Here is a 23,887-nt window from a genome sequence, read left to right as displayed (position 1 = left end):
ACTTCTTAAAATCTTTAGAAAATCAAGCCTAAATGTCATGGTGATATGATAGAGGTATGAGGGAATTTTCTGTCCCTCTGAGTCAAGTTTCTCGTTTCTGCTATTTTTTCTGAACTGGAAGTGTTGAAATCTAGAATAGATGGTTACTATTAAGACCATCTGACCGGCACATGAAAAGATGTTCAGCGTCACTCCTTATCAGGGAAATACAAATCAAAACCACACTCAGGTATCACCTCACACCAGTCTGAGTGGCCAAAATGAACAAATCAGGAGACTATAGATGCTGGAGAGGATGTGGAGAAACGGGAACCCTCTTGCACTGTTGGTGGGAATGCAAATTGGTGCAGCCGCTCTGGAAAGCAGTGTGGAGGTTCCTCAGAAAATTAAAAATAGACCTACCCTATGACCCAGCAATAGCACTGCTAGGAATTTATCCAAGGGACACAGGAGTACTGATGCATATGGGCACTTGTACCCCAATGTTCATAGCAGCACTCTCAACAATAGCCAAATTATGGAAAGAGCCTAAATGTCCATCAACTGATGAATGGATAAAGAAATTGTGGTTTATATACACAATGGAATACTACGTGGCAATGAGAAAAAATGAAATATGGCCTTTTGTAGCAACGTGGATGGAACTGGAGAGTGTGATGCTAAGTGAAATAAGCCATACAGAGAAAGACAGATACCATATGGTTTCACTCTTATGTGGATCCTGAGAAACTTAACAGGAACCCATGGGGGAGGGGAAGGAAAAAAAAAAAAAAAAGAGGTTAGAGTGGGAGAGAGCCAAAGCATAAGAGACTGTTGAGAACTGAGAGCAAACTGAGGGTTGATGGGGGGTGGGAGGGAGGAGAGGGTGGGTGATGGGTATTGAGGAGGGCACCTTTTGGGATGAGCACTGGGTGTTGTATGGACACCAATTTGACCATAAATTTCATATATTAAAAAATAATAATAATAATAAATAAATAAGTAAAAAATAAATAAATAAAATAAAAAAAAGACCATCTGACCAAACTGTTAAGATGGTTAACATAAGACTTCTAAGGGTGCCTGGCTGGCTCATCAGTAGAACATGTGACTCTTGATCTTGGGGTTGTAAGTTTGAGCCCTGCAATGGGTATAAAGATAACTTAAAAACACAAAAAATCTTGAGGCGCTTGGGTGGCTCAGTCTGTTAAATGTCTGACTCCTGATACTGGCTCAGGTCATGATCTCACAGTTTGTGAGTTCGAGCCGCATGTTGGGCTCTGAGCTGACAGTGCAGAGCTTGCTTGGGATTCTCTTTTTCTCTCTCTCTGGCCCTCTCCCCCCAAATAAATAAATAAGCTTAAATAAATAAATCTTAAAAAAAAAAAAAAAAAAAAAAAAAAAGAGGCTCCAGGGTCGCTCAGTCGGTCAAGCATCCGACTCTGATATCAGCTCAGGTCGTGATCTCATGGTTTGTGAGTCTGAGTCCTAGGCTGGGCTCTGTGCTGAGAGTGTGGACCCTGATTTGGATTCTCTCTCCCTCTCTCTCTGACCCTCACCCACTCGTGCTCACTCTCCCCTTCTCTCTCAAAATAAATAAAAAAAAAAGACTTCTACTGACCCAGAAAGCTGATTCAATAACACAGTCTAGCAAATGAGTGTAGAATGTGGGGGAATCTATTCTGATCACAGCCCTTTATTAATCTCATGTGGAGTTGGGAGAGACCTCACCCAAGCGGCCAGCATCCTGCAGCTGAATCTTGAGCATTTCCATGGGACAAGTGACAACCACTTGGCACATTCCAGCTCCACATCCAGCTAGCATCTCCATCTTCAGGTTCCGCTGCATCCTGTGGGACCATGAGTCAGGCTCTTTCAGCGTCAGGCTAGCCCTGCCACCCACCCTGGCCCCATCTACCTTCCCTTGGTAGTTGGGGCTTTCCATGCATGGTATTTATTTAGCTGTGTTCAGATCAGCTGGGTGAATAATCACCTGACCCTCAAACTAAGCCTCTTTAAAACATGAAACTACCTTTAAATCAGGCCACCAGGGAGGTAGCACCTGCATAGAAGTTGAAACTAGTAAAATGAAACTACCTATTGCAGGGATTTGATTGTCCCTGATCCCTTCAGCAATATCACTAGGCCAATGGGAGGCACAGAGAGTATTAGAAAGTGTTTGGGTTGATTTTCAAAAATTTATCAGCATAAAAACAGACACATAGATCAATGGAACAGAATTGAAAGCCCAGAAATATACCCCTGAATATACAGTTAACCAATATCTCACAAGGGAGCCAAGAATTCTCAGTGGCGAAACGACAGTCTCCTCGATAAATTGTGCTGGGAAAAATCAGATATTCACATGTAAAAGAATGACACTTAAGCCCCTATCTTACACCACTTATGAAAATTAATTCAAAATGTATTAAAGACTTAAATGTAAGACCTGAAATCATAAAACTCCTAGAAGAAAACACAGGCAAAGCCCCTTGATATGGGTCACCTAAAGCACAAGCAACAGGAGAAAAAAAAAAGTGTGGCTACTTCAAACAGCAAAGGGAACGTCAACAACACAAAAAGGCAACTTATGGAATGGAAATAAATATTTGTAATTAAATAAATCATATATCCGACAAAGGCTTAATATCCAAATATACAAAGCAATCATACAACTGAATAGCAAAGAACAACAAATAATCCAATTAAAAATAGGCAAAGGACCTGAAAAGATATTTTCCAAAAAATATATTATTTTTTTAACTTTTTATTTTTGAGAGAGAGAAAGGAAGAGAGGGAGACAGAAAGAAAGAGAGAGGGGGAGACAGAATCTGAAGCAGGCTTCAGGCTCTGAGCTGTCAGCACAGAGCCTGACATGGGGCTCGAACTCATGAACTGTGAGATCATGACCTGAGCTGAACTTGGACGCTTAACTGACTGAGCCACCCAGGCTCCCCTCCAAAGAAGATAAATGACCAACAGGTACATGAAAAGGTGCTCAACATCGTTAGCCATCAGGGAAATGCACATCAAAACCACAATGAGATATCACTGCACACCTGTTAGAATGTTTATCATCAAAGAGATGGTAAATGCTGGCATGGATGTGGTGAAAAGGGAACCCTGTGCACTACTGGTGGGAATGTAAATTGGTGCAGTCAGTATAGGAAACAGTATGGAGTTTCCTCAAAAGTTAAAAACAGAACTACCACATGATCCAGTAATTCCATTTCTGTGTATATATCCGAAGGAGACAAAACACTATGTCAAGATATCTGCACCCCCATGTTCACAACAGCCATGATATGGAAACAACCCACGTGTTCATGGACAGATAAGTAGATACAGAAAATGTGTGTGTGTGTGTGTGTATATATACATATATATATAACACAATACAATGTTATTCAGCCATGAAACAAGGAAATCCTGCCATCTAAACATGGACTTTGAGGGCACTATGCTAAGTGAAATAAGGCAGACAAGAGTAAAACGAATAACTCAATGGTCTTGTTTACATGAGGAATCTAAAAAAAATCCAAACTCATTGAAAAAGGGATCAGGTTTATGGTTATCAGAGGCTGGGGGTGGGAGGTGGGGGACAGGAATTAGGTGAAGGTGGTCTGTAGGCACAAACTTCCAGTTATAATAAGTAATGACAGCATGATGACTATGGTCAACACTGCTCTATGGTACATTTGAAAGTTGCTAAGAGAACAGATCCTAAATGTTCTCACTGCGAGGAAAAAAAACTTTTTTTGGTAACTATATGAAGTCATGGATGTTAACTAAACTCATTGTAAGCATTTCACAGTATATCTACCTCAGGTCATTATACGGCACAAACATTACACACTGTATAAACTTATACAGTGTGGTACTGCAATTATGGCTCAATAAAACCAAAAAGATGTTCATCAGCTAGTTGATGAATATATGTGTATATATATTCTATAATGGTCTATCATCTATCACCTATCATCTAGAACTTTCAAATTACAACAGTTCATTTTCTCCTTGAGTTTGCACTTGCCCGAACATCTGCAGCAGCCAACCTTCAGCCATTTGTGTGCACGTTTAGATACATGAAGACAGGTAAACCAGCACATTCCTCTCCCTGTCACCTTCCCCCAAACTACAGACATAGGGTGAAGGACTTCCATCCCACAGCCCCCTGGCCTGGCCATACCCATCCTCCATTAGCAGCTGCCGGAAGAAGTCATTGGCTGCCAGCTTGATGGCCTTCTCTGGAGTGACCAAGGTTAGGTTCACTGCAGCCCCTGCAAGTAAAAAACCAGGATGAGCTAAGGCCATCTGAAAAGTAACAATTCTTGGAGCACCTGGCTGGCTCAGTTGGTAGAGCATGTGACTCTTGATCTCAGGATTGTTCAAATTCAAGCCCCACGTTGGGTGTAGAGTTTACGTAAACATTTAAATAAAAACTATTTTAAAAAGGAACAATTATCTGAGTCTTCCACTCATATAAACAACCTCCTCTCAGACCTAGCCAGGTAGGTTTCTGGGAGTAACTGGGGTCTTGGGAGGAAGGGGTGTTGAGGAGGGCTCCTCTGCCTATTTTATAGAAACATGATTTTTTTTTTTTTCATCTTCCTACTTTGACTCCCCTCCCTCCACATTTCCCTTTTTCACGTATGTGTTTCCTTTATGGACTTATTGGTGCAGTTATAAGGAAGGTATTTTTGTCTTTGCTAGTGCTGCCCATCTCTGATGATAAGTGAATAGTTCCCCAAATCAAGCCCCAATAAGAAGGTCCTGGGGGACAGGTATCGGTTTCCATTACTCTGTGCTTTACTAGCCCAGTCCCACTGGCAGCTCTTTGAGTCACAGAGGTTTTTACTTTATTTCTCAGGGGTTCTACATCAGCTCCTTCTCAATGCCAGTTTTATATCCACTTTCCAATCTGTAATCATGGCTGTGCGGGGACACTGCAAGGGACAGGGACAGCACTGGCTTGTGTCAGGGAAGCGCCATCCAGTAACTCCTTTTCAGGAGCTCAAAACCCTTTCCATTCTCTTCCCTGTCAGCCTCTCCCCCTTCAGCCCTAAATGAGAAGTGGGGGGGGAAGGGAAATGTGGGGGCCAGCATCACCCAGTGAGACAGTAGTGGTGCCATGATGAAAACTAGGGCTCCTGGGTTGCTCCAGTGTGCTCACTGGTGCTCCCTAAAACCTCACCATAACTGCCTCTGTCTCCACCAAGGAACGAGTGGGGGGGGGGGGGGGCTTGTGAAAAACAAATGTGGCTTAGGATCACGTGGTAGCCCAAGCCCTGCCCCAGGAGCTCCCTGGGCAGAAGAAACACCAATTCCCAATGTTCTATAAACCCACAAAGTCTGGTGTCCTGTACTGCACCCTCTGTTCTCACTTTACCCAAGCCAGCCTTCCCCCAGGGATGCATCATAAGCCCACCTCGGTACATGCCCAAGAAGCCTTCCGCCCTGGCAGTTTTCACCAGGCAGTCTATCCTAGAAGCAGAGGCCAGAAAATGAAGTCAGTGGTGAGCAAGACGCTGCTCCATCAGCCCCGCTTCCCCTACCCCCGTATCCTAATGCTGCTGGTCACACCCCAGTTGACCACCTCCCCTGACCCCACTCCACCCCCACAATGCATGACTCTCTAAATAAAGAGATGGGAAAGAATGAGGGCCCATATTCCTCCCTTGGGAGTCCCCCTTTCCCTGCTCACCCCATTCCCCTCACCAATACTTACATTCCTTTGTAGATATCTTTTCCATGTTGATTCTGCAGCCGAGTCTTGGCCAAGTCGATGGGGAACACACAAGTCACCCCAACAAGCCCTGCCACACCTCCATTGATGAGTTTTGCTGTAATACTAGTCCGTGAGGAGGAGGGAGGCAAAGAATAAGTGAGGGAGGCAGAGAGACACAGGAGTTCTTAGGGAGGCTGGCTGCAGAAAGCTGCACAAAGCCAGGACTAGATGGGGGGTGGGGGTGGGGGTGGGGGCAGAGAGGGTGGGAACAGCAGCCCCACCTCAGCTCCACACCAGAGACCCCTCTCCTCAGCCTGCTTCCCTGACTGCAGCACCTCCTTGGCCAACCTAACCTGGGGCTCCCTCCCCCAGAGACAGGTGAGGGGCTGGGGGCCAGGGCCCCCTCCAGGGGCTCTGCACTCACCAGGACTTAGGCATCTTAACCCCTCCAGGAAAATGTTCCTCAAGCTAGGATGCTGCAAAGACTTTTGGGAAGGAGGTCCAGAGTGCCAACTCTGCCCCCTGGGGCCCTGCCAGGGTGCAGGAAGTCCTCAGCTCACCTCAGAGCAGCCCCTCACAGCTTCCACCCAGGGCCTGTTTTTCAGCTGATCCCCACCTTTAGAGCCACATAAGGAAGTTTTCAAACAGATTGCAATTTTATTTTGGCTTAAGGTCACTCAGAATGGAATTTGAATCCTGGCTATGCTGTTTACTTAAACAAGTTACCTCACTTCTCTGATCCTTTGTCCATCCCCCCCCCCCCCCCGCTGTAAAACTGGCCTCAAGGGATTTTGTGAGGATTAAATAAGTTAATGCACTTGGTAAATGATAGCTATTATTTATAATAAGAGAACCTGCTTCTAGTCAGCGTAAGATAACCAGGGTTAAAGTATTGAGAGTATCTGATTCTAGCCAAAAGTAAAAAAAAAAAAAGTCACACTTTACATAATGTGAGCCCCCTTATCCAGAAATTTTAGAAGACTTAAAATAGAAACTGAAAGACTGAAAACAGAAAATAAAGCTTCCTCAGTCTCCTTGGAACCTAGTAATATCTCATTATCTTTCAGGCCAAGGGCAACTGTGAGCAAAATATTTGGAGGTAGATTACCTGGAAGTAGTAGGAATAGATAATAGATTTTCTCACATCTGAACCCTGATTTCACAAACAAGGAACTTTGTGAAAACAAATAGAATTGTGACTGAAATTCTGCAGTCTGAGAAGATGTAGTTCAAACAATGACACTATATATTATATACACACACACACATATATATATATATATATATATATATATATATATATATATGTATATATACACATAGTATACTGGGGGGAAATGAGTCTTGCTTGCTCCTCCCCAGGACTCAGGAATCTGGTAAAGAAGCTGAATGATGTGTTGTTACCACATGTTACCACAGAAACCCAGCCCAGAGAGTTGGCCATCTCAGCCAGTTTACCTCAAATCCTGGCTGGACATTCTGCTGGTGGGTCTCTGGGACACAGGCTGCTGGCTCCTCAGGGAGATGGCTGGCCGAGGCAGATGTGGTGCCTGTGTCCTGGACTGTGGCCCACCGCAGCAGAGTGGAGAGAACACGGGTGTCAGTGGAGACTGGCCTGAGCCACCCTCCTGATGAGCCTCCGCAGGCCAGTTTCCTCCTCTATGACATGATCAGAACAGCACTCATCTCATGGTATGAGAAACCTTGCATGTACTGGGACAGAACATTATTAATGGATCAATACTGCCAACTGGCTCCGTTATTTTTCCTTCATGAAACTTTTTGGACTTTGGGGATTGAGATCAGAAGAAAGGCAATGAGAGAGAAGGACAACGGGCCCAAACTAGGCTCAAGGAGAGGAGTTCTGGGACATTTGGAAGAAGAGCCTGGAAGCGGTGGTGAGGGAAGCTGATGGTACAAAACCGGGATTTTAAGAGTTGCTATGGACTAGGAACGCCTCTTGTCGGGCCCATGAACCACAATAAAACACAGAAATGTTCTGAAGTTATTTTTTGGCTCTTAAAATGTGTTTTCTGAACTTCCTATGATCCTGTTGAAAGACTAAGCTGCTTTAAGTCTCGGGACTTATGTATAATGGATACATATGGAAAGCAGGTGTCAAAAAGTCAGGGACGGTGTCAAAAAGTCAAAGCTACAATAATAGTAATTATTGCAGCTTTTTTGGGGGCGGGGGAGGTCCTGTTTGACCCCAGTGGGGCAGTGTCAGGAAGAGTTCTCTGGGTGCTCCCATGGAGGCTGGCTTGAGCTCTGAGGAGTCTTTCTCCAGGCTCACTTCAAGCTGTGTTAGGGTCCCCCTCCTCTCCCATGCTCCTCATTGGTCCCTGAGGCTGCTGGCAATTTTCTGTTGTCTCCAAGGGTCTTGTTTTGGGGAAGACCAGAGAGAGATCAGTTCTCTTGGTGTATATTGACCCATGCAGAAAAAATTTATTGAGTGCCAGGCACTGACTGTTCCAGATCTGGGGATAGAAGACTGAACCAAAGAGTACAATCCTAGTTGTCAGGGGCTTAAATTTTAAAGGAGGAGACAAGCAATAAATGAAATAAGTAAAACAGGCACCTGGGTGGCTTGGTCAGTTAAGCATCTAACTTTGGCTCAGGCCATTATCTCATGGTTCATGAGTTCGAGCCGACAGCATGGAGCCTGCTTGGGGATTCTCTCTCTCTCTCTCTCTCTCTCTGCTCCTCCCCCCATGTGTGTGCTCTCTCAAAATAAATAAATAAACTTAAAAAAAATGAAATAAGTAAATCCTAAACCAGATACTGATAAATTCTCTGGAGAAAAAAATGTAGAAGGGAAGGAAGATAGGAAAATGTCAGTGGGGTGGGTGTTTGGTGGCTTAACCAAGAAAGGATTCATTGAGGTGACTTGAGGATTCAGAGGAGGTGAGAGGGCAAGCCATGCGGGTTTGTGGGAAAGCACACTCAAGGCAGAGCAAGTGCAAAGACCCTGTAAGCAGAGACTGGTGAGTTGAAGGAACAGTGAGGTGGCCAGGAAGCGTGAACAGGGATGTGCAATAAAGACAAAGAGCGATAACGGGCAGAAGCATGACCTTGTAAGGCCTTGGAAGCTGTTTGGCTGTTATTCTGAATGAAAAGAGAAACAATTGGAGAGTTTTGAGCAGAGAAATGACATGCTCTTGACAGGACTATTTGGCTGCTGTGTTGAGAATAGGCAACAGAGGGCTCAAGATAAAAGCAGAAAGATCAATTAAATTATTGCAGGAATCTAGGCAAGAGGTAAAAAGGCTGCATGCTCAGGGTATATGGGTGGAGAGGGAGTGAGAAGTGGTTTAATTATGGGTGTATGTTGAACGCAAAGCCAACAGGATTTCCTGACAGAACAGATGTGAGAGACAAAGGGACTAGTTAAGGAGACACCAAAGTTTTTGTCTGAGAAACTGGAAATTTCGAACATGGTGTTTGGACCCAGAATGTGTAAAACTTGGATCTGTTGGAGAAATGGGAAGCTGGTCTACAGAGAAAGAAACAGAAAAGTGAAGCAAAGATATCTGGAGGAGAAACAAAAGACGGAGATAGTCCTAATGTTGTTTAAAATCCCAGTTTCCAGTTCACTCCTGGATGCCAGTTGCATTCCTGTCCTTGGATTTTGTGAGACACTCAACAGTCCTGTCAATCGTCATTATTGCTTAACTTGCTAGAATGTGTTTCTGATACTCCCAACCAAAAGAGACTTCTATCCCCTAAACTAGGAGAGGGGAGGATTTGCAAATTATAAACCTGAAGCATGGACTCAGAGAAAGCAGGGAACAGGCTGTGAAGAAACCCTTTTCCAGGCTGAGAGGCTGGCAGTTCTTGTGTGGTGCCCCCAGTCACTCTTGAGGCTCCAACCACGTGCCTCCAAAAGCTGGAGCTTTAGGGAACTTGTGGGAAAATGCCAGGAAAAAAAATTTTTGATGTTTATTTATTTTTGAGAGAGAAAAACAGAGTGTGGGTGGGGGAGGGGCAGGGAGACAAGGAGACACAGAATCCAAAGCAGGCTCCAGGCTCTGAGCTGTCAGCACAGAGCCCTATGAGGGGCTCGAACTCACGAACCACGATATCATGACCTGAGCCAAAGTCAGACGCTTAAGCAACTAAGTCACTCAGGCACAAAATGTCAGGAAATTAAAGTGTGTCAGCTGTTCTTTGAGACACTCACAAAGTTGTTATGAGAGAAAGATGTGTTGTAATCCCGGAACGGCACCTTAAAAGTAGATAAGAAACAATGGGACATTTAAAAAACCCTGTCAGTCTGAAAGCAGAGATTCAAATAATTGAGAATCTTGCAGCCATATTCCCTGCTTTTTCTAGAACAAAATTATTAGTTTATAAATGTGGTTCACTGGATTTTGGAATAGGGGTATTTAAGAGAAGCCAGAGAAATTAGGGACACCTGAATCCCAGGGCCATAGTGCTTTCACGAGGCAGATGTGATAATGTCTCCAACCTCTAAGTGCATTTGCCTGTTGGTGTGTAGTGTGGGCATGCACTGCAGAGCACCCCCACCCCATGGGACTGGGCCATGCCACTGTAAGTCCCAGGCCAGGCAGTTCTCTTGGACAGACTTAGTATTCAAGGACTGGGCCACACAAGATTTCTGGCGCCAGTAAACACATTAGCAAACGGAGTCAACAAAGAGGAAACTGACAGTGAGCCAGTGAACGTTTTAAAGGAGTCATCACTCCCCAAATCCCAAACTTGGCAACAGAGTTCGTACTTGCTCAATACCTCAGGTAATCCATTGGCCCAAGTGTTAGTCACCCTAGAAACGCGTGGGGAGTGCTGACTGTGCCAGTGGCCACAGTTTCAGGCAGCCGGGATGCAGCTGAGAACAAAAACAAGGTCCCTGCTGGTTCCAGCCCTGACAGGAATAGACTTCCAGAGCGATACAGCACACCCTCCCACCGGGGGCGCTCCTGGGCACCGTTCTCTCCATATATAGGACTTGAAGGATCCCAGGCAAGGGAAATTCTTCGGGCAAGCCCAGCCTTGGGGCAGCCATTTGCCTGACCAAGTTGCTCCCTACACTGCCAAAGAATTTAGTAAACAAATGGATACTGACTAAAATATTTAGCCTTTAAAAAAAATTTTTTTTTAGGATTTTTAAAACAAGTTTTTATTTATTCATTTTTAAGAGAGACAGAGAGAGCACGTGCATGCATGCAAGTGGGGGAGAGGCAGAGAAAGAAGGGGACAGAGGATCCAAAGTAGGCTCTGCTGGGACAGCACAGAGCCTGATGCTGGGTTCAAACCCATGAGTCATTAGATCATGACCTGAGCCAAAGGCACATGCCTAACCTACTGAGCCACCCAGGCACCCTGTTTAATTTCCTTTTTTTTAGTAATCTCTACACCCAACGTGGGGCTTGAATTCACAACTCCAAGATCAAGCGTAGTAGACTCCTCTGACTGAGCCAGGTGTGCTCTATGTGTTAGACTATTGGCCAATAGATAATATTTCACCTGTTCTCTCTTTGAAATGGAATTTAGGAAAATAGTATTTGGGGAGTACTGGGGTAGTAATACTAATTATTTAAGCACTGGGATACAGTTTGAGCCCCACACTGGGGGGCAGAGATCACATGAAAAAATAAAATTTTTTTTTCAACGTTTTTTTTTTATTTTTTATTTTTTTATTTTTGGGACAGAGAGAGACAGAGCATGAATGGGCGAGGGGCAGAGAGAGAGGGAGACACAGAATCGGAAACAGGCTCCAGGCTCTGAGCCATCAGCCCAGAGCCTGACGCGGGGCTCGAACTCACGGACCGCGAGATCGTGACCTGGCTGAAGTCGGACGCTTAACCGACTGCGCCACCCAGGTGCCCCAAAATATTTTTTTAAAAAAAGGAAAAAATGTGAATGAATGGGAAATGGTATGCCTCTGCACGTCCCCAGGCATCAAAGGGTGGGATGCAGTGATACAACTGTTGTAGCTCTTCATTACTGCATTTCCAGGAACCCCCATTCTCTCTTACCGTTCACCTGGTGGGGACTACCATGTTCCTAAAATGTGATGCTATTCTCCTGGGTAGTGTTGATTACCTGAGGATGGGCCCCTGACTTAATAGGTCATTTAATTTTCCTTATAGGTATTTTTTTTTAATTTTTTAAATTGTTTATTTTTGAGAGAGAGACAGACAGACAGAGACAGAGAGAGAGCATGAGTGGGCAGGGGGGCAGAGAGAGAGAGAGGGAGACACAGAATCTGAAGCAGGCTCCAGGCTCTGAGCTGTCAGCACAGAGCCTGACATGGGGCTTGAACTCATGAACTTTGAGATCATGACCTGAGCTGAAGTCGGATGCTTAACGGACTGAGTCACCCAGGTGCCCCTTAATTAATTTTTACAGAGAGAGCACTCAGGTGTGCACAAATGAGTGGGGGTGGGGCAGAGGGGGAAAGAGAGAATCTTAAGCAGGCTCTATGCCTGCAGGGCTTGACAAGAAGTAGGCTCGATGCAGAGGTTGACGCGGGGCTTGGGGCTCGATCCCACAACCTTGAGATCATGACCTGAGCTGAAATCAAGAGTTGGGACCCTGGGGCACCTGTGTGGCTCAGTCGGTTAAGCATCTGCCTTCAGCTCAGGTCATGATCTCATAGTTTGTGAGTTGGAGCCCTGCATCGGGCTCTGTGCTGACCTGGAGCCTGCTTCAGATTCTGTCTCCCTCTCTCTCTGCCCCTCCCCAGCTCACTCTATCTCTCTCAAAAATAAATAAACATTAAAAAAAAAAAAAGGGAGTTGGGACGCTTAACCAACTGAGCCACCCAGGAGCCCTGACCTCTACAGTTATCTTAAAGAAGAGATTGTGTAGCTTCTTTACAGATTTTGTCTGTAACATAACACTTGGGACTGATCTGCAGTCATGTTTACTGTCATGTGGTATTTGGGAAACAGAGAGATCATTTGTAGCAAGAGAGATGGATAAAGCAGAACAAGAGAGAGAGCAGAGAGTTCTGGTGGAGTTTGAAGCCCTGACTATACAGTAACCCACTTCATTCTCGACCTTAGGTACCAAAGGGATATTTCATGAATTGACTTATTGTCTTGTTGCTGTTGTTTTGGGGTGTTATGACTTATTGTCTTAAGCAAATTAAAATTAGTTTTTGTAATTGGGTAGCCAGAGTTTTTTTTTTCCTTTTCTCTCTTTTTTTTTTTTTTTTTTTTTTTTTTTTTTTGAGAGAGAGAGACCGGGCATGAGTGAGCAAGGGATAGAGAGAGAAGGAGAGAGAGAATCACATGCAGGCTCTGCACTGTCAGGGCTGAGCCTGAAGTGGGACTCAAACTCATGAACCATGAGATCATGACCTGAGCTGAAGTCAAGTGCTTAACCGACTGAGCCACCCAGGCGCCCAAGTAGCCAAAGAGTTCTTAACTAATAAGCAAACTTTTTAAAGAACTCTCAAATTCCATTTTATTGCAATTGAGATGCTTAGATAGTGAATACTGTAAGTGTTCAGAGATGTGCAAGGCCATTCCAGCCTGGCTTGGAAGATCTAGAAGTGGTCTTAAAAAATAAGGGAAGCAGGGCACCTGGGTGGCTCAGTCGGTTGGGCATCCGACTTCGGTTCAGGTCATGATCTCACAGTCCGTGGGTTCGAGCCCCACGTCGGGCTCTGTGCTGACAGCTCAGAGCCTGGAGCCTGTTTCGGATTCTGTGTCTCCCTCTCTCTCTGACCCTCCCCCATTCATGCTCTGTCTCTCTCTGTCTCAAAAATAAATAAACGTTAAAAAAAAAAAATTTAAATTAAAAAAAAAAAATAAGGGAAGAGCGCCAGGGTGGTTCAGTCAGTTAAGTGTCTGACTCTGGTCTTGGCTCAGGACATGATCTCACAGTTCATGGGACCGAGTACCACGCTGGGCTCTGCGCTGATAGCTTGGAGCCTGCTTGGGATTCTCTCTCTCCCTCTCTCTCTGCCCCTTCTCCACTTTCATTCTCTGTCTCTAAATAAATAAACTTAAAAAAAAAAAAAAAACATAGGGAGGTGCTTGCTTCACCAGCACAGGTACTAAAAAAAATAAGGGAAAGTTTCTAAGAAGAGGAGGGGGAGGTGGCCTGGACACAGCACTGTGTGAGCACCTAAGGGGGCCAAGCAAAGGGCTGAGGGCACAGCTCACCGCCCTGGCTGGCTCACCAGAATGGTGGAAAAGGGCTACAAAAGTAGGTTAGGTCAGGCATGGAGAACCTGGGGCTTGCCCAATATAGTTTGTGCCCCCTAAATTAACTTTTCACCAATTTGATCCTGCAGGCAGTAAAAAAATACTGAATACTTTTAAGGGGGAAAGCACACTGTTGAATGTGGTATGAGGACAATGCAGGAAGAACAGGTTGAGAAAAGGAAATTTCGTGCGAGAAGCCAGATAGGCGGCATGATGGCAAAGCAATGAGGTAGAGAGAAAAGGGGGGTGGTGGAGAGTGCAGAGGGCAAGGGTTAGTTGGGAGAGAACTTTTTTTTTTTTTAATGTTTATTTACTTTTGAGACAGAGAGAGACAGAGCATGAACAGGGGAGGGTCAGAGAGAGGGAGACACAGAATCTGAAACAGGCTCCAGGCTCTGAGCTGTCAGCACAGAGCCCGACTCGGGGCTTGAACTCAAGGACCGCGAAATCATGACCTGAGCCGAAGTCGGCCACTTAACCGACTGAGCAACCCAGGTGCCTTGGGAGAGAACTTTTTAAAGAAAGGGTCTGGGCTTGGCGACTGTCCAGGGCTGAAGAACCATGGAGCTGGTGGAGGCCTGAAACCTGAGGGGCTGAGGAGTGAAAGGCAAGGCAGGAGAGGAGGCTGCCCACAGGGAGGGTCTGGCACTGCGAGAGAAGTTGAGGCTCTGGGAACAGTTTCCTCCAGCTCTGTGGGAAGTCAGTGACAAGGTGCCTCTTGTATGGCAGGCAGGACACCACTCAGCTGGCGCGCAGAGCCAGGCATTTTTTGATCCCTTATGTGTGCATTTCCAGAAGTATCTCTGCTCGGCGTGTGTGTGTGCACTCAGAGGGGTCGCCTGCCCCTTCTCCACTCTCCTGTTGACTGTTTTGCGAGCAAGAAGCTGGCTAAGGGCCGTACTGGTGGAAGAGCCAGAAGCAGACAGGTCCTTGGAGGGCCTGGGAGGGAGTCTGCATGGCAGGGCCCAGTCGGCTTACCTACCCTGTCTTGTCCAGGGGTTCTGCCCTTAACATCAAAACTGTAACCCATTTTGGGGTGCCTGGGTGGCTCAGTTGGGTGAGCTACTGGCTCTTGATTTCGACTCAGGTCATGGTCTCGCGGTTCATGGGATTGAGCCCCGTGTTGGGCCCTGTGCTGATAGTGGGGTGCTGGCTTGGGATTCTTTCTCCCTCTGTCTCTACCCCTCCCCTGCTCTCTCTCTCTCTCTCTCTCTCAAAACAAATAAACTTAAATAAATTAAAAAGAAACTGTGACCCATCCTGTGTATTTCTTTAGGAGATAGCTAGTTAACAGATGCTTAGGAGGTGATCAGTTCCCTTTTGTTAATATGAACAATTGTTCTATTTCTTAAAGTATTTAAAGTACTAGAAAAAAATTAGAAAATTTGGAAAGCACAGAAAACTGTATAGTAATTTTCTTTTTTTTTTTTTTAAAAGTAAACTCTACGCCCAATGTGGGGCTTGAACTCAAGACCCGTAGATCAAGAATTGCATGCTCTAAGGACTGAGTCAACCAGGCACCCCTAAAGTAATTATTACATGGTTTCCCAGGATCATATTTTGAATGAGACTGTCCAGAGACACATCTATTTAGAAGGATGATTCTAGGTGGTGAGTTGCAGGGACCAGAGCAGGCCACGGTTCTCTGAGCTCCTGATTCCACCACTTTTCATTCCTCCCACATTAAAACATTCTATTATCTTGACCTCTGTGACTCCTTGGCTCTCCCCAGTGGCTTCCCAGCCTCCCATGACCAGTGTCTTTGGTCACTGGTACCCATAAAGTCCTGCCAAGATTCTTGACTCCTTCCACTCCACTCCACTGCACTCCACTCCACACAATCATCCTGAAAACCCATCTTCTCCTGGGCTTCAGTCATTGTCTACTTGCTCATGATGTACCTGCAGCTGAGGATTTCTGCCCTGAGCCCCTCACCATTATCTTAACCAGCTCCCAGCCATCCCCATCTTAGCAGTCTGGCCTCACACAGTATAGTAATACCTCTTTTTACTTGTATCCACCCCTGTAGACCTGCTGTTTCTCTTCCTGGTTTCCTAGCTCTGGAAGCTGCACCACTAGCCATTCAATTATCCAGGCCAAGTCTGTGAGCCATCTTTGATTCATCCTTTCCCCCTTATGTTTCCACAACTAATCAGTCATCATGTTCTGGCAATTCTTCCTCCTAAAGTCAGTGCTACTCAGGGCATGTGGTTCAGTGCTGATCTGTGACAACTACAGAAATCGAGAATAAATGCTTAGGAATTTTTATGGCATCTTGAGGAATTTCATGTTTTACAATTTACTGAGAAAAATGTGAGCTTATATTCTATCATTTAAAAAATTTTTATTTTTTGGGGTGCCGGGTGGCTCAGTCGTTTGTGTCTGGCTCTTGATTTCAGCTCAGATCACAATTTCACAATTTGTGAGTTCAAGCCCCACATTGGGCTCTGCACTGGCAGTGTGGAGCCTGCTAGGGTTCTCTCTCTCCCTCTCTCTGCCCCTCCCTTGCTCATGCCTTCTCTCTCAAAATAAGTAAATAAAACTTAAAAAAATTTTTTAAATAAAATTTCTATTTTTCTATCAATTGATTTTTATTGTATTTTACAAAATTATTGCTCCATAATAAACTAGGATAAACAGGTCTTTCATCATGGGTAGAAAAAAGCTGTCCTAAGTCTCTCGTGGGCCCACCAGCCACTGCTTGATCACACGGGCGTCATCCACTGTCTGGAGCACCTGGCAGTCTCCCCCTTCTGTCTCCCCCTTGCTCCCCTCAAATCTGAGCTCCTCAAATCTGGCCACAACATGGCCAATTGAGCAGAAGTGCAAATCTGGACCCAACTGCCAGCCTTCCATTTAAGCACTTCCCTGCCTAAAGTGCAACGCTAACTTCCCTCCACTCTTAGGACAGTTTCCCAGCTCTTTGCCCAGACCCGGACCCTACTTTCCTACTTGACTGTACCCTCCCAAATCACCAAGTCTACTCTCCCTGCCAGCCATGGAGAACTCTCACTTCTGGGAACATATCACTGTCTCTTGCGTTTGAGCCTTGCACATACCGTCCTGTTGAGTAGGACACTCTTGCCCCATCTGTACCTGACGAATTACAATTTGTTTTTTGGAAAACAAAAAAGAAAAAAAAAAGTTTTTTGGGCTTCCTCCCATGAGCCTCTTTTTTTTTTTTTTTTTAAGTTTTATTTATTTTGAGAGAGAAGCCCAACCAGGTTCCACACTCAATGCAGAGTCTGACACGGGGCTTGTCTCACAGCCAAACATGAGATAATGACCTGAGCCGAAATTAAGAGTCAGACGCTTAACCCACTGAGCTACCCAGGCCCCCCCTCATTACTGGGAGATGAAAGTCTTAGGGTTGTGCCCCCGGAGCCTGGTGCAGAGGCATTCAATAAAGATGTTGGAATCAGTGAACCATGAGGTAGCTACCGCCTTTAACCTTGCAGTCAGTCTCATCATGAGACAGACAGTTCTGCTCTTCAGTTGTCTCTCCTCTCTACACCTTGTGAGGAGGCACTCAGGGAAGAGAGGCATCCTCTCTCTACCTACTCTAATTAGCAGGGCAAGCCAGAGTTCTTCAGAGACGAGCCCCTTACATGAGCAGTGCCAAGGAAATAACTTGCTTCCTGACTTAGACGTCATCTGGGACTATTGTCAGGGACTGGCCACTTCCTCTTGCCCACCTCCTTCCAACTCTGTGCAGCAAATGGAGACCCTTTCCCACAGGCTGCTCTGACCTTTCTCAGATGTTTATTTGCTAGAAGTGGGTCTTTCCCTAGCAACTCTAAGCTTGATACAGACAAGACAAACACTTACCTGCTTTTAGTAAGGAACCTTCTGTCTTTTCTGGATGCCAAGATATAGGCCAGATCACTGCTGAACTGCAGGAACTGGAGGAAGGGTTGGTTTACCATCCTCTTTTGGTATCATTAGTGGCCCTCCCTCTTCATGCCCACACAGCCCCTTCCCCTGGGGCAGGTCGTCACCAAGCCATCCTCTACTCTGGGTCCCCAGCTTCTCTCCCACCTCCCACACCTGTAAACAGATTGGGTTTGAATGAAACCCCAAAGAGGCCACTCTGCAGCCTAGTCAAGCCCAGTCCTACCTCCCTAGGTGGCAAGCAGGTGGCTGTTTACTTGGTTGTGGAATGACTGAGACAAAAATTCAGGGTGGAAAAAGCTTTGTTCAAGGCAGTGTGGGGGTGGGAGTGAGGGGAGACTGGCCACCCACTCAGAGACCTGGAAGTCAGGGAGGAGGACAAACAAGGGAAAATCAATGCAATGCAAATGCTTCTGCCAGACTTTTGGGGTCAGAAGCCAGCCTCTGCTTGTCAGACTCACACTTTTCTAACTACAAGTGATTGCCTATTTCAGTGGTTCTGTATTTTCAGTGGTCCACCACGTGCTCCGCTGTGGCAGGGCCGCAGTGCTGATTTGGCACATTCCCTGCACTCACAAGTGGTACAGCTGAGTTGTGAACTCAGAGCTGCAGCTGAGGATTTCTTCCAGCATAGACAGCTGGAAAAGTTTTGGTAAGTAGTCACTGGTTTTGGCCTTGAAGACCGGAGGCAGAGAGGTAAAATTAAAACCCAGCTTCTCTTTAGTGGCAAAGTGTCTAATCTGGGGCAAGGGATGAGACAGTAGGGGGGAGTATAAAGCTGGTAACATATTGGGTCCCAAAGGTAGAGGACCTTGTTGCCCGGCCAGGGATTTGGGAGAGATGAAGAATCAGCATGGGACAGACTTTGATGTCAGAGACCCAGGTTCAAATTCCAGCTTCCAAGTTAATAACTACCTCACTTTAAGCAAGTTATTTAACTTAGTGCTTTTCTTCCTCAAAAGGGGCTTGAGATATCCAGTTCATAAGACTGCTAATGAGGTAGGAGAGCAGAGTGGTTGAGTGGGCTTTGGAGTAAGACTGCTTTTGAACTGGTTTGAATTCTAGTTTACCACTTACTAGCTGCATGACCTTAAATTACGTAACTTCTCTGTGCCTCCTACCTCCTCTGTGAAATGAGACTCAGATGTAGAGCATTTAGTACATTTGGTACATTTAGCATTGAGTGCCTGGCACATAAAAGGTGCTCACTAAATGATAACATTTTTTTCCTCTCTTTTCCTGGTGGGCAATGGAAAGCTGACATAGGATGTGGAATGGGGGCCCAGAGGGCACAGTTGTTTTTTTTTTTTTTTAAAGTAGGCTCCATGCCCAACATGGGGCTTGAACTCATGACCCTGAGATCAAGAGTCACATGCTCTACTGACTGAGCCAGCCAGGTGCCCCCCCACTCCCCCCCTTTTTTTTTTTTTGGTCAGAGGTCAGGTTTATGGCAGTGCCAAGTGGTCTGGACAGGCCAGGAGATTACAATAATCCAGGTGAGAAATAAAATCAGAACCTGCATGCAGGAGGAAAGAGATGTGACTGATTTCTGTGAAGAATCAATAGGGCTTGGCAGCTGATTAAATATGCTAGGGACAAATATCAGGTTTGACACATGGATCAGCAAGAAAAGATATATCATCACCCCAACTAGTAGCATCAGAAGGGGTGGGTAGGTAAGGAGAGTGGGGAGGGAAGAAAAGTTTGGATGGCTACTGAGTTTAAAGTGGCAGCCACAAAACAGGGGATGGCAGTGTGCACTAGAAAGAGTGGTACCACACCTGCTAGGGTGCGATTATCAAACAAACAGAAAACTACACATGTGGGCAAGGATGTGGGGAAATTGGAACTCTTGTGTGTTGCTGATGGGAATGTAAAATGATGCAGTGGCTGTGGAAATCGGTATGGCAGGTTCTCAAAGAGTTAAAAATACAATTACCACATGACCCAGCAGTTCCACTTCTGGGTATACATCCAGAATTGAAAGCAGTGCCTTAAACACTACCTGTACACTCATGTTCATTGCAACATTATTCACAATAGCCAAAAGGGGAAACATCTCAAACGTCCTTTGGTGGATAAATGGATACACAAAATGTGGTATATACACACAATGGGATATTCTTTAGCCTCAAAAAGGAATAAAATTCTGTTACATGCTACAACATGGATGCACCTTGAAAATATGCTAAGCCAGAAGAAGGAAAAATACTGTATGATTCCACTTATCTGGGGTACCTAGAATAGCCAAATTCATACACACAGAAAGAAAAGTGGTTACCAGGGGTTGGGGGAGAAGGGAGGTGGGGTATTAGTTTAATGGGTATAGAGTTTCACTATGGGATAAAGAAGTTCTGGAGATGGGTAGTAGTCATGGTTGTATAATGAGGTGATTGTACTCAATGCAACTGAAGTATACACTTAAAAATGGTCAAAGGCGCCTTGGTGGCTCAGTTGCCTAAGCGTCTGACTTCGGCTGAGGTCATGATCTCACAGCTTGTGGGTTCGAGCTGCACATTGGGCTCTGTGCTGACAGCTTGGAGCCTGGAGCCTGCTTTAGATTCTGTGTCTCCTTCTCTCTCTGTCCTTCCCCTGCTTGTGCATACTCTCTCTCAAAAATAAACATTTAACATTTCAAAAAAGCAAAAGCATTTGGGGCACCTGGGTGGCTCAGTCGGTTAAGTATCTCACTTGGGCTCAGGTTGTGATCTCAGTTTGTGAGCTCAAGCCCTGCATTGGGCTCTGTGCTGTCAGCTAGAAGCTTGGAGTCTGCTTCAGATTCTGTGTCTCCCTCTCTCTCTGCCCTTCTCCCACTTGTGCTGTCTCTCAAAAATAAATAAACATTAAAAAAAAAAAGCAAATGCATTTTAAAAAATGGTTAAAATGGTATATTTTATGTGTATTTTACCAGGGTAGAAAGGAAAAGAGATAAGCAATGAAGGCAGTATGTTACATTTAAACATAAATGGATGGCATTGGAGGAAGAAGTGAAGATGTCAGCTTTTTTTTTTAATTTTCAAAAAATGTTTACTTACTTTCAAGAGAGAGAGAAAGAGAGAGGCAGAGAGAGACATACAGAATCCAAAGCAGGCTTCAGGCTCTGAGCTGTCAGCACAAAGCCTGATGTGGGGCCTGAACTCATGGACCACAACATCATGACTTGAGCAAAGTTTGACGCTTAACTGACTTGAGCCACCCAGGTGCCCCAAACAGTTTTAATGTGGAATTATAATAAAATGGTTAAGGAAGAATGTTACAAACTAACAAGATGTAGGAAATAAAATTGTAAACCATTTCGGTAAAAAATTTAAAAGTGGCAAATAAAAATCCCGTAACAATGGCAGTAGGGACATTTGGTGTCAATGTCCAACAGGAACTTGGAAAGGGTGACCAGAACATGGCAAAAAAGTCTGAATTGAAGATAGAAGTTGACTGCACAGAGGGACATCTTAAGTTGTAGGTAAAAGTGAAAGTCATTTAGAGGAAGGTGCACTGACTGTGTGATGAAGAGAAGAAAGAGGGGTGCTTGGCTGGGCTTGGTTGGTACAGCGTGTGACTCTTGATCTTGGGGTTGTGAATTTGGGCCCATGTTGGGTGTAGAGATCATTTTTTAAAAAGTCTCAAAAAAAAAAAAAAAAAAAAAAAAAAAAAAAAAGAAGAAAGCAAGTCTTAGGAAGAGCACACCTTTGGGAAGTGGAAGAAGGTCACTGGAAGGGCAGGCCGTGTCACAGCTGGGTGAGTGTGGGTCACGGCACCAGTGAGAACCAGGTCAAGAGGGGGTTGATCAAGCTGTCAGAGGCCACACAGGATGTTAAGTGCTGCGAAAGGGCTAAGGCTCTATGTAAGTCAGTAGTTGTAGAAAGGTAGGGAGGAAGCCAAATGTCAGGAAAAAAAGCCAGGTTCTATTAGTGAAGAGTTTGGATGAAGGTATGGGTCACTTGGCTGGCTCGGTCAGAAGAGCATGTGACTCTTGATCTTGGGGTTGTGAGTTCCAGCCCCACGTTGGGTGTAGAAATTACTAAAAAAAACCCCAACAAAGAAAACTTAAAAAAAGCTTGCATGAAGATAAAGAGAGGTAAATATGTGATATTCAAATAGAGGGAACTGGAACAACCTTCATAGGGAGGGAAGAAAGGAGGAGAGGCTAACTGATGGCATTTGGTAAGGAGGTAGACAGGGGAGGCTGGAATGCCTCGCACAAGGGAAAGTCAGCTTTGATGAGGGGACATTACCGGCAGAAAAGAAAAAAGGTGAAGATTTGGAAAAGCACAATGTTAGAGGACCACATGAGGGAGTCTCCATCATTTTTTTCTAATGTTTATTTTTGAAGGAGAGAGAGAAACAGTGGGGAAGGGGCAGAGAGAGAGGGAGACAGAATCTGAAGCAGGTTCCAGGCTCTGAGCTGTCAGCACAGCACCTGATATGGGGCTCAAACTCATGAACTTTGAGATCACGACCTGAGCTGAAGTCGGACGCTTAACCGCCTGAGCCACCCCGGCGCCCTGGTTGTCTCCCTCTTTAAATAAAAAGGCCAGTCCAGCAGTGTTGGAAAGCATGGATGGGTTTGAGGTCGTTCTGCTCTCAAAATGCAGTGAGCAACGAGCTTGTTAAATGTGAAGAACCTCAGGACCCAGTCCAGGCCTAGTGAACCAGAATCTGATCTGAACAAGATTCTCCAGGTAATTCATGGGCTTATTCAAGTCTGCAAGCCACTGGTTTTGGAAAGTGGTTTATACAATGTTGACTGGGCAACAGAATTACCAGGAAAGCTTTGAAAAATCCTGTTGCCCAGGCTGCACCCCAGACCAATGAAAAACCCTGTGGGGTAGTGTTCAGGCATCTGATTTTTTAAGATTTTAATCTCTACATCCAACGTGGGGCTCGAACTTAACAATCCCGAGATCAAGAATCACATGCTTCACCAACTGAGCCAGCCAGACTCCCCTGAAGCCCAGGTTTTTAAACCCCTAAGTGGGCACCCTAGATTGGCCACCATTGGCTTACAGCATTGCAAAGCCACAGACATAAGCTCACTAAAATTTGTTAAATAAGTCACGACAGCAGACGTGGGAGATGTTGCCTGGAGTACACAGATCGTTGACCAGCAGGGAGTCTTGACATTACTGGATGGCAAGACCCTGGACTGGCAATGGTTGGTTAGGTTTAGATCTCCCAAAACACCCAACACTGTAGATGAGACAGAAGATGTGGAAACTGGGAGTGAGACTTAAAATTTTTCTTAATGTTTATTTTTGAGACACAGAGGGTGAGCAGAGGCAGGGGAGGGGCAGAGAGAGAGGGAGACAGAATCCGAAGTAGGCTCCAGGTTCTGTGCTCTCAGCACAGAGCCTGATGTGGGGCTCAAACCCACAAATCATGAGATCATGACCTGAGCTGAAGTTGGACACTCAACCAACTGAGCCACCTAGGTGCCCCCAGAATTTGCATTTGTAACAAATTCCCAGGTGATGCTTTGGTCCAGAGACTACACTCAGAAGCATAATAGATGATGTGACCACAAGAAGACAGCAGACAATATGGAAGGCTGCCGTAGCAGGGCCATGCCATGGCCTCTACAAAAACATGCTTTTTTCCTCAGACCTATGTTGTTTCTAGGAAACGTCCTCCTAGTACCCCCTGGGGAGAATTACTGGTGTCAGAACCGTTTGCTCTGTCTTCATCACTACAGTGTAGCCTCACGGGAACAGAACCAGGATGAAAGGGAAGAGGAATTCAAGCTGCAGCAAGGACTCTGAGAAAACTAGGCAGAGACTGAACAGAACAAGTTGAGACAGCAGGCCCAGACCGAGGAGATCCCGGCTCTGTGTTCTTCACCAGCACATCAAGTCAAATGGCTGTCCAAATCAAATGGCTAACAACACCCCACCCTCCTGCAATGATTACATTTCAGGGAGGGAATAAAAATCTTTCTACTACTTTATGCAGTGTGTTCTAACACTGTGCTGTAGTCCAACTTCTTTGTATTGTTTTTCTCCCTTTACAGTGAACTCTGAGCAGAGGAAGCTATTCCCGGAGAAGAGCGATGGGGGTGGGGGGAGGGGGGGCATGGGGGGGGGGGGGGGGGGGGGGGGGGGGGGCGGGGGGGGGGGGG

At 45.5% G+C, this 23,887-nt stretch overlaps 1 protein-coding gene and 1 long non-coding RNA gene across 11 annotated transcripts in view; one reads left to right on the top strand and one right to left on the bottom strand.

Annotated features, from left to right (window-relative positions):
* SLC25A18 (solute carrier family 25 member 18) overlaps positions 1-23,887 on the bottom strand; it is a 30,042-nt gene that overhangs the window by 5,289 nt on the left and 866 nt on the right. For 2 of the 10 annotated variants that reach the window (XM_040462916.1, XM_040462915.1), the window contains exons 2-7: positions 17,713-18,134; positions 7,166-7,366; positions 5,708-5,830; positions 5,408-5,463; positions 4,169-4,259; positions 1,711-1,829 (exon numbers count right to left, since the gene is read on the bottom strand). In XM_040462916.1, coding sequence (XP_040318850.1) covers positions 1,711-1,829; positions 4,169-4,259; positions 5,408-5,463; positions 5,708-5,830; positions 7,166-7,366; positions 17,713-17,810 — 688 coding nt within the window. In that variant the 5' untranslated portion in view covers positions 17,811-18,134. Of the gene's footprint in view, positions 1-1,710; positions 1,830-4,168; positions 4,260-5,407; positions 5,464-5,707; positions 5,831-7,165; positions 7,421-17,712; positions 18,135-23,887 lie in introns of those variants that run through there. The other 8 variants (XM_040462920.1, XM_040462917.1, XM_040462922.1 and 5 more) reach the window with 8 other exon arrangements.
* LOC121022069 (uncharacterized) lies at positions 18,192-23,716 on the top strand. Its single transcript, XR_005786803.1, has 2 exons — positions 18,192-18,427; positions 23,465-23,716. It is a non-coding gene; the product is annotated as an uncharacterized LOC121022069 (long non-coding RNA).

This window comes from Herpailurus yagouaroundi, unplaced genomic scaffold, assembly GCF_014898765.1.
Source record: "Herpailurus yagouaroundi ecotype Mexico unplaced genomic scaffold, PumYag 355, whole genome shotgun sequence".
NCBI classification, from domain to species: Eukaryota; Metazoa; Chordata; class Mammalia; order Carnivora; family Felidae; genus Herpailurus; species Herpailurus yagouaroundi.
This window is presented reverse-complemented; position numbering and strand designations above follow the sequence as displayed.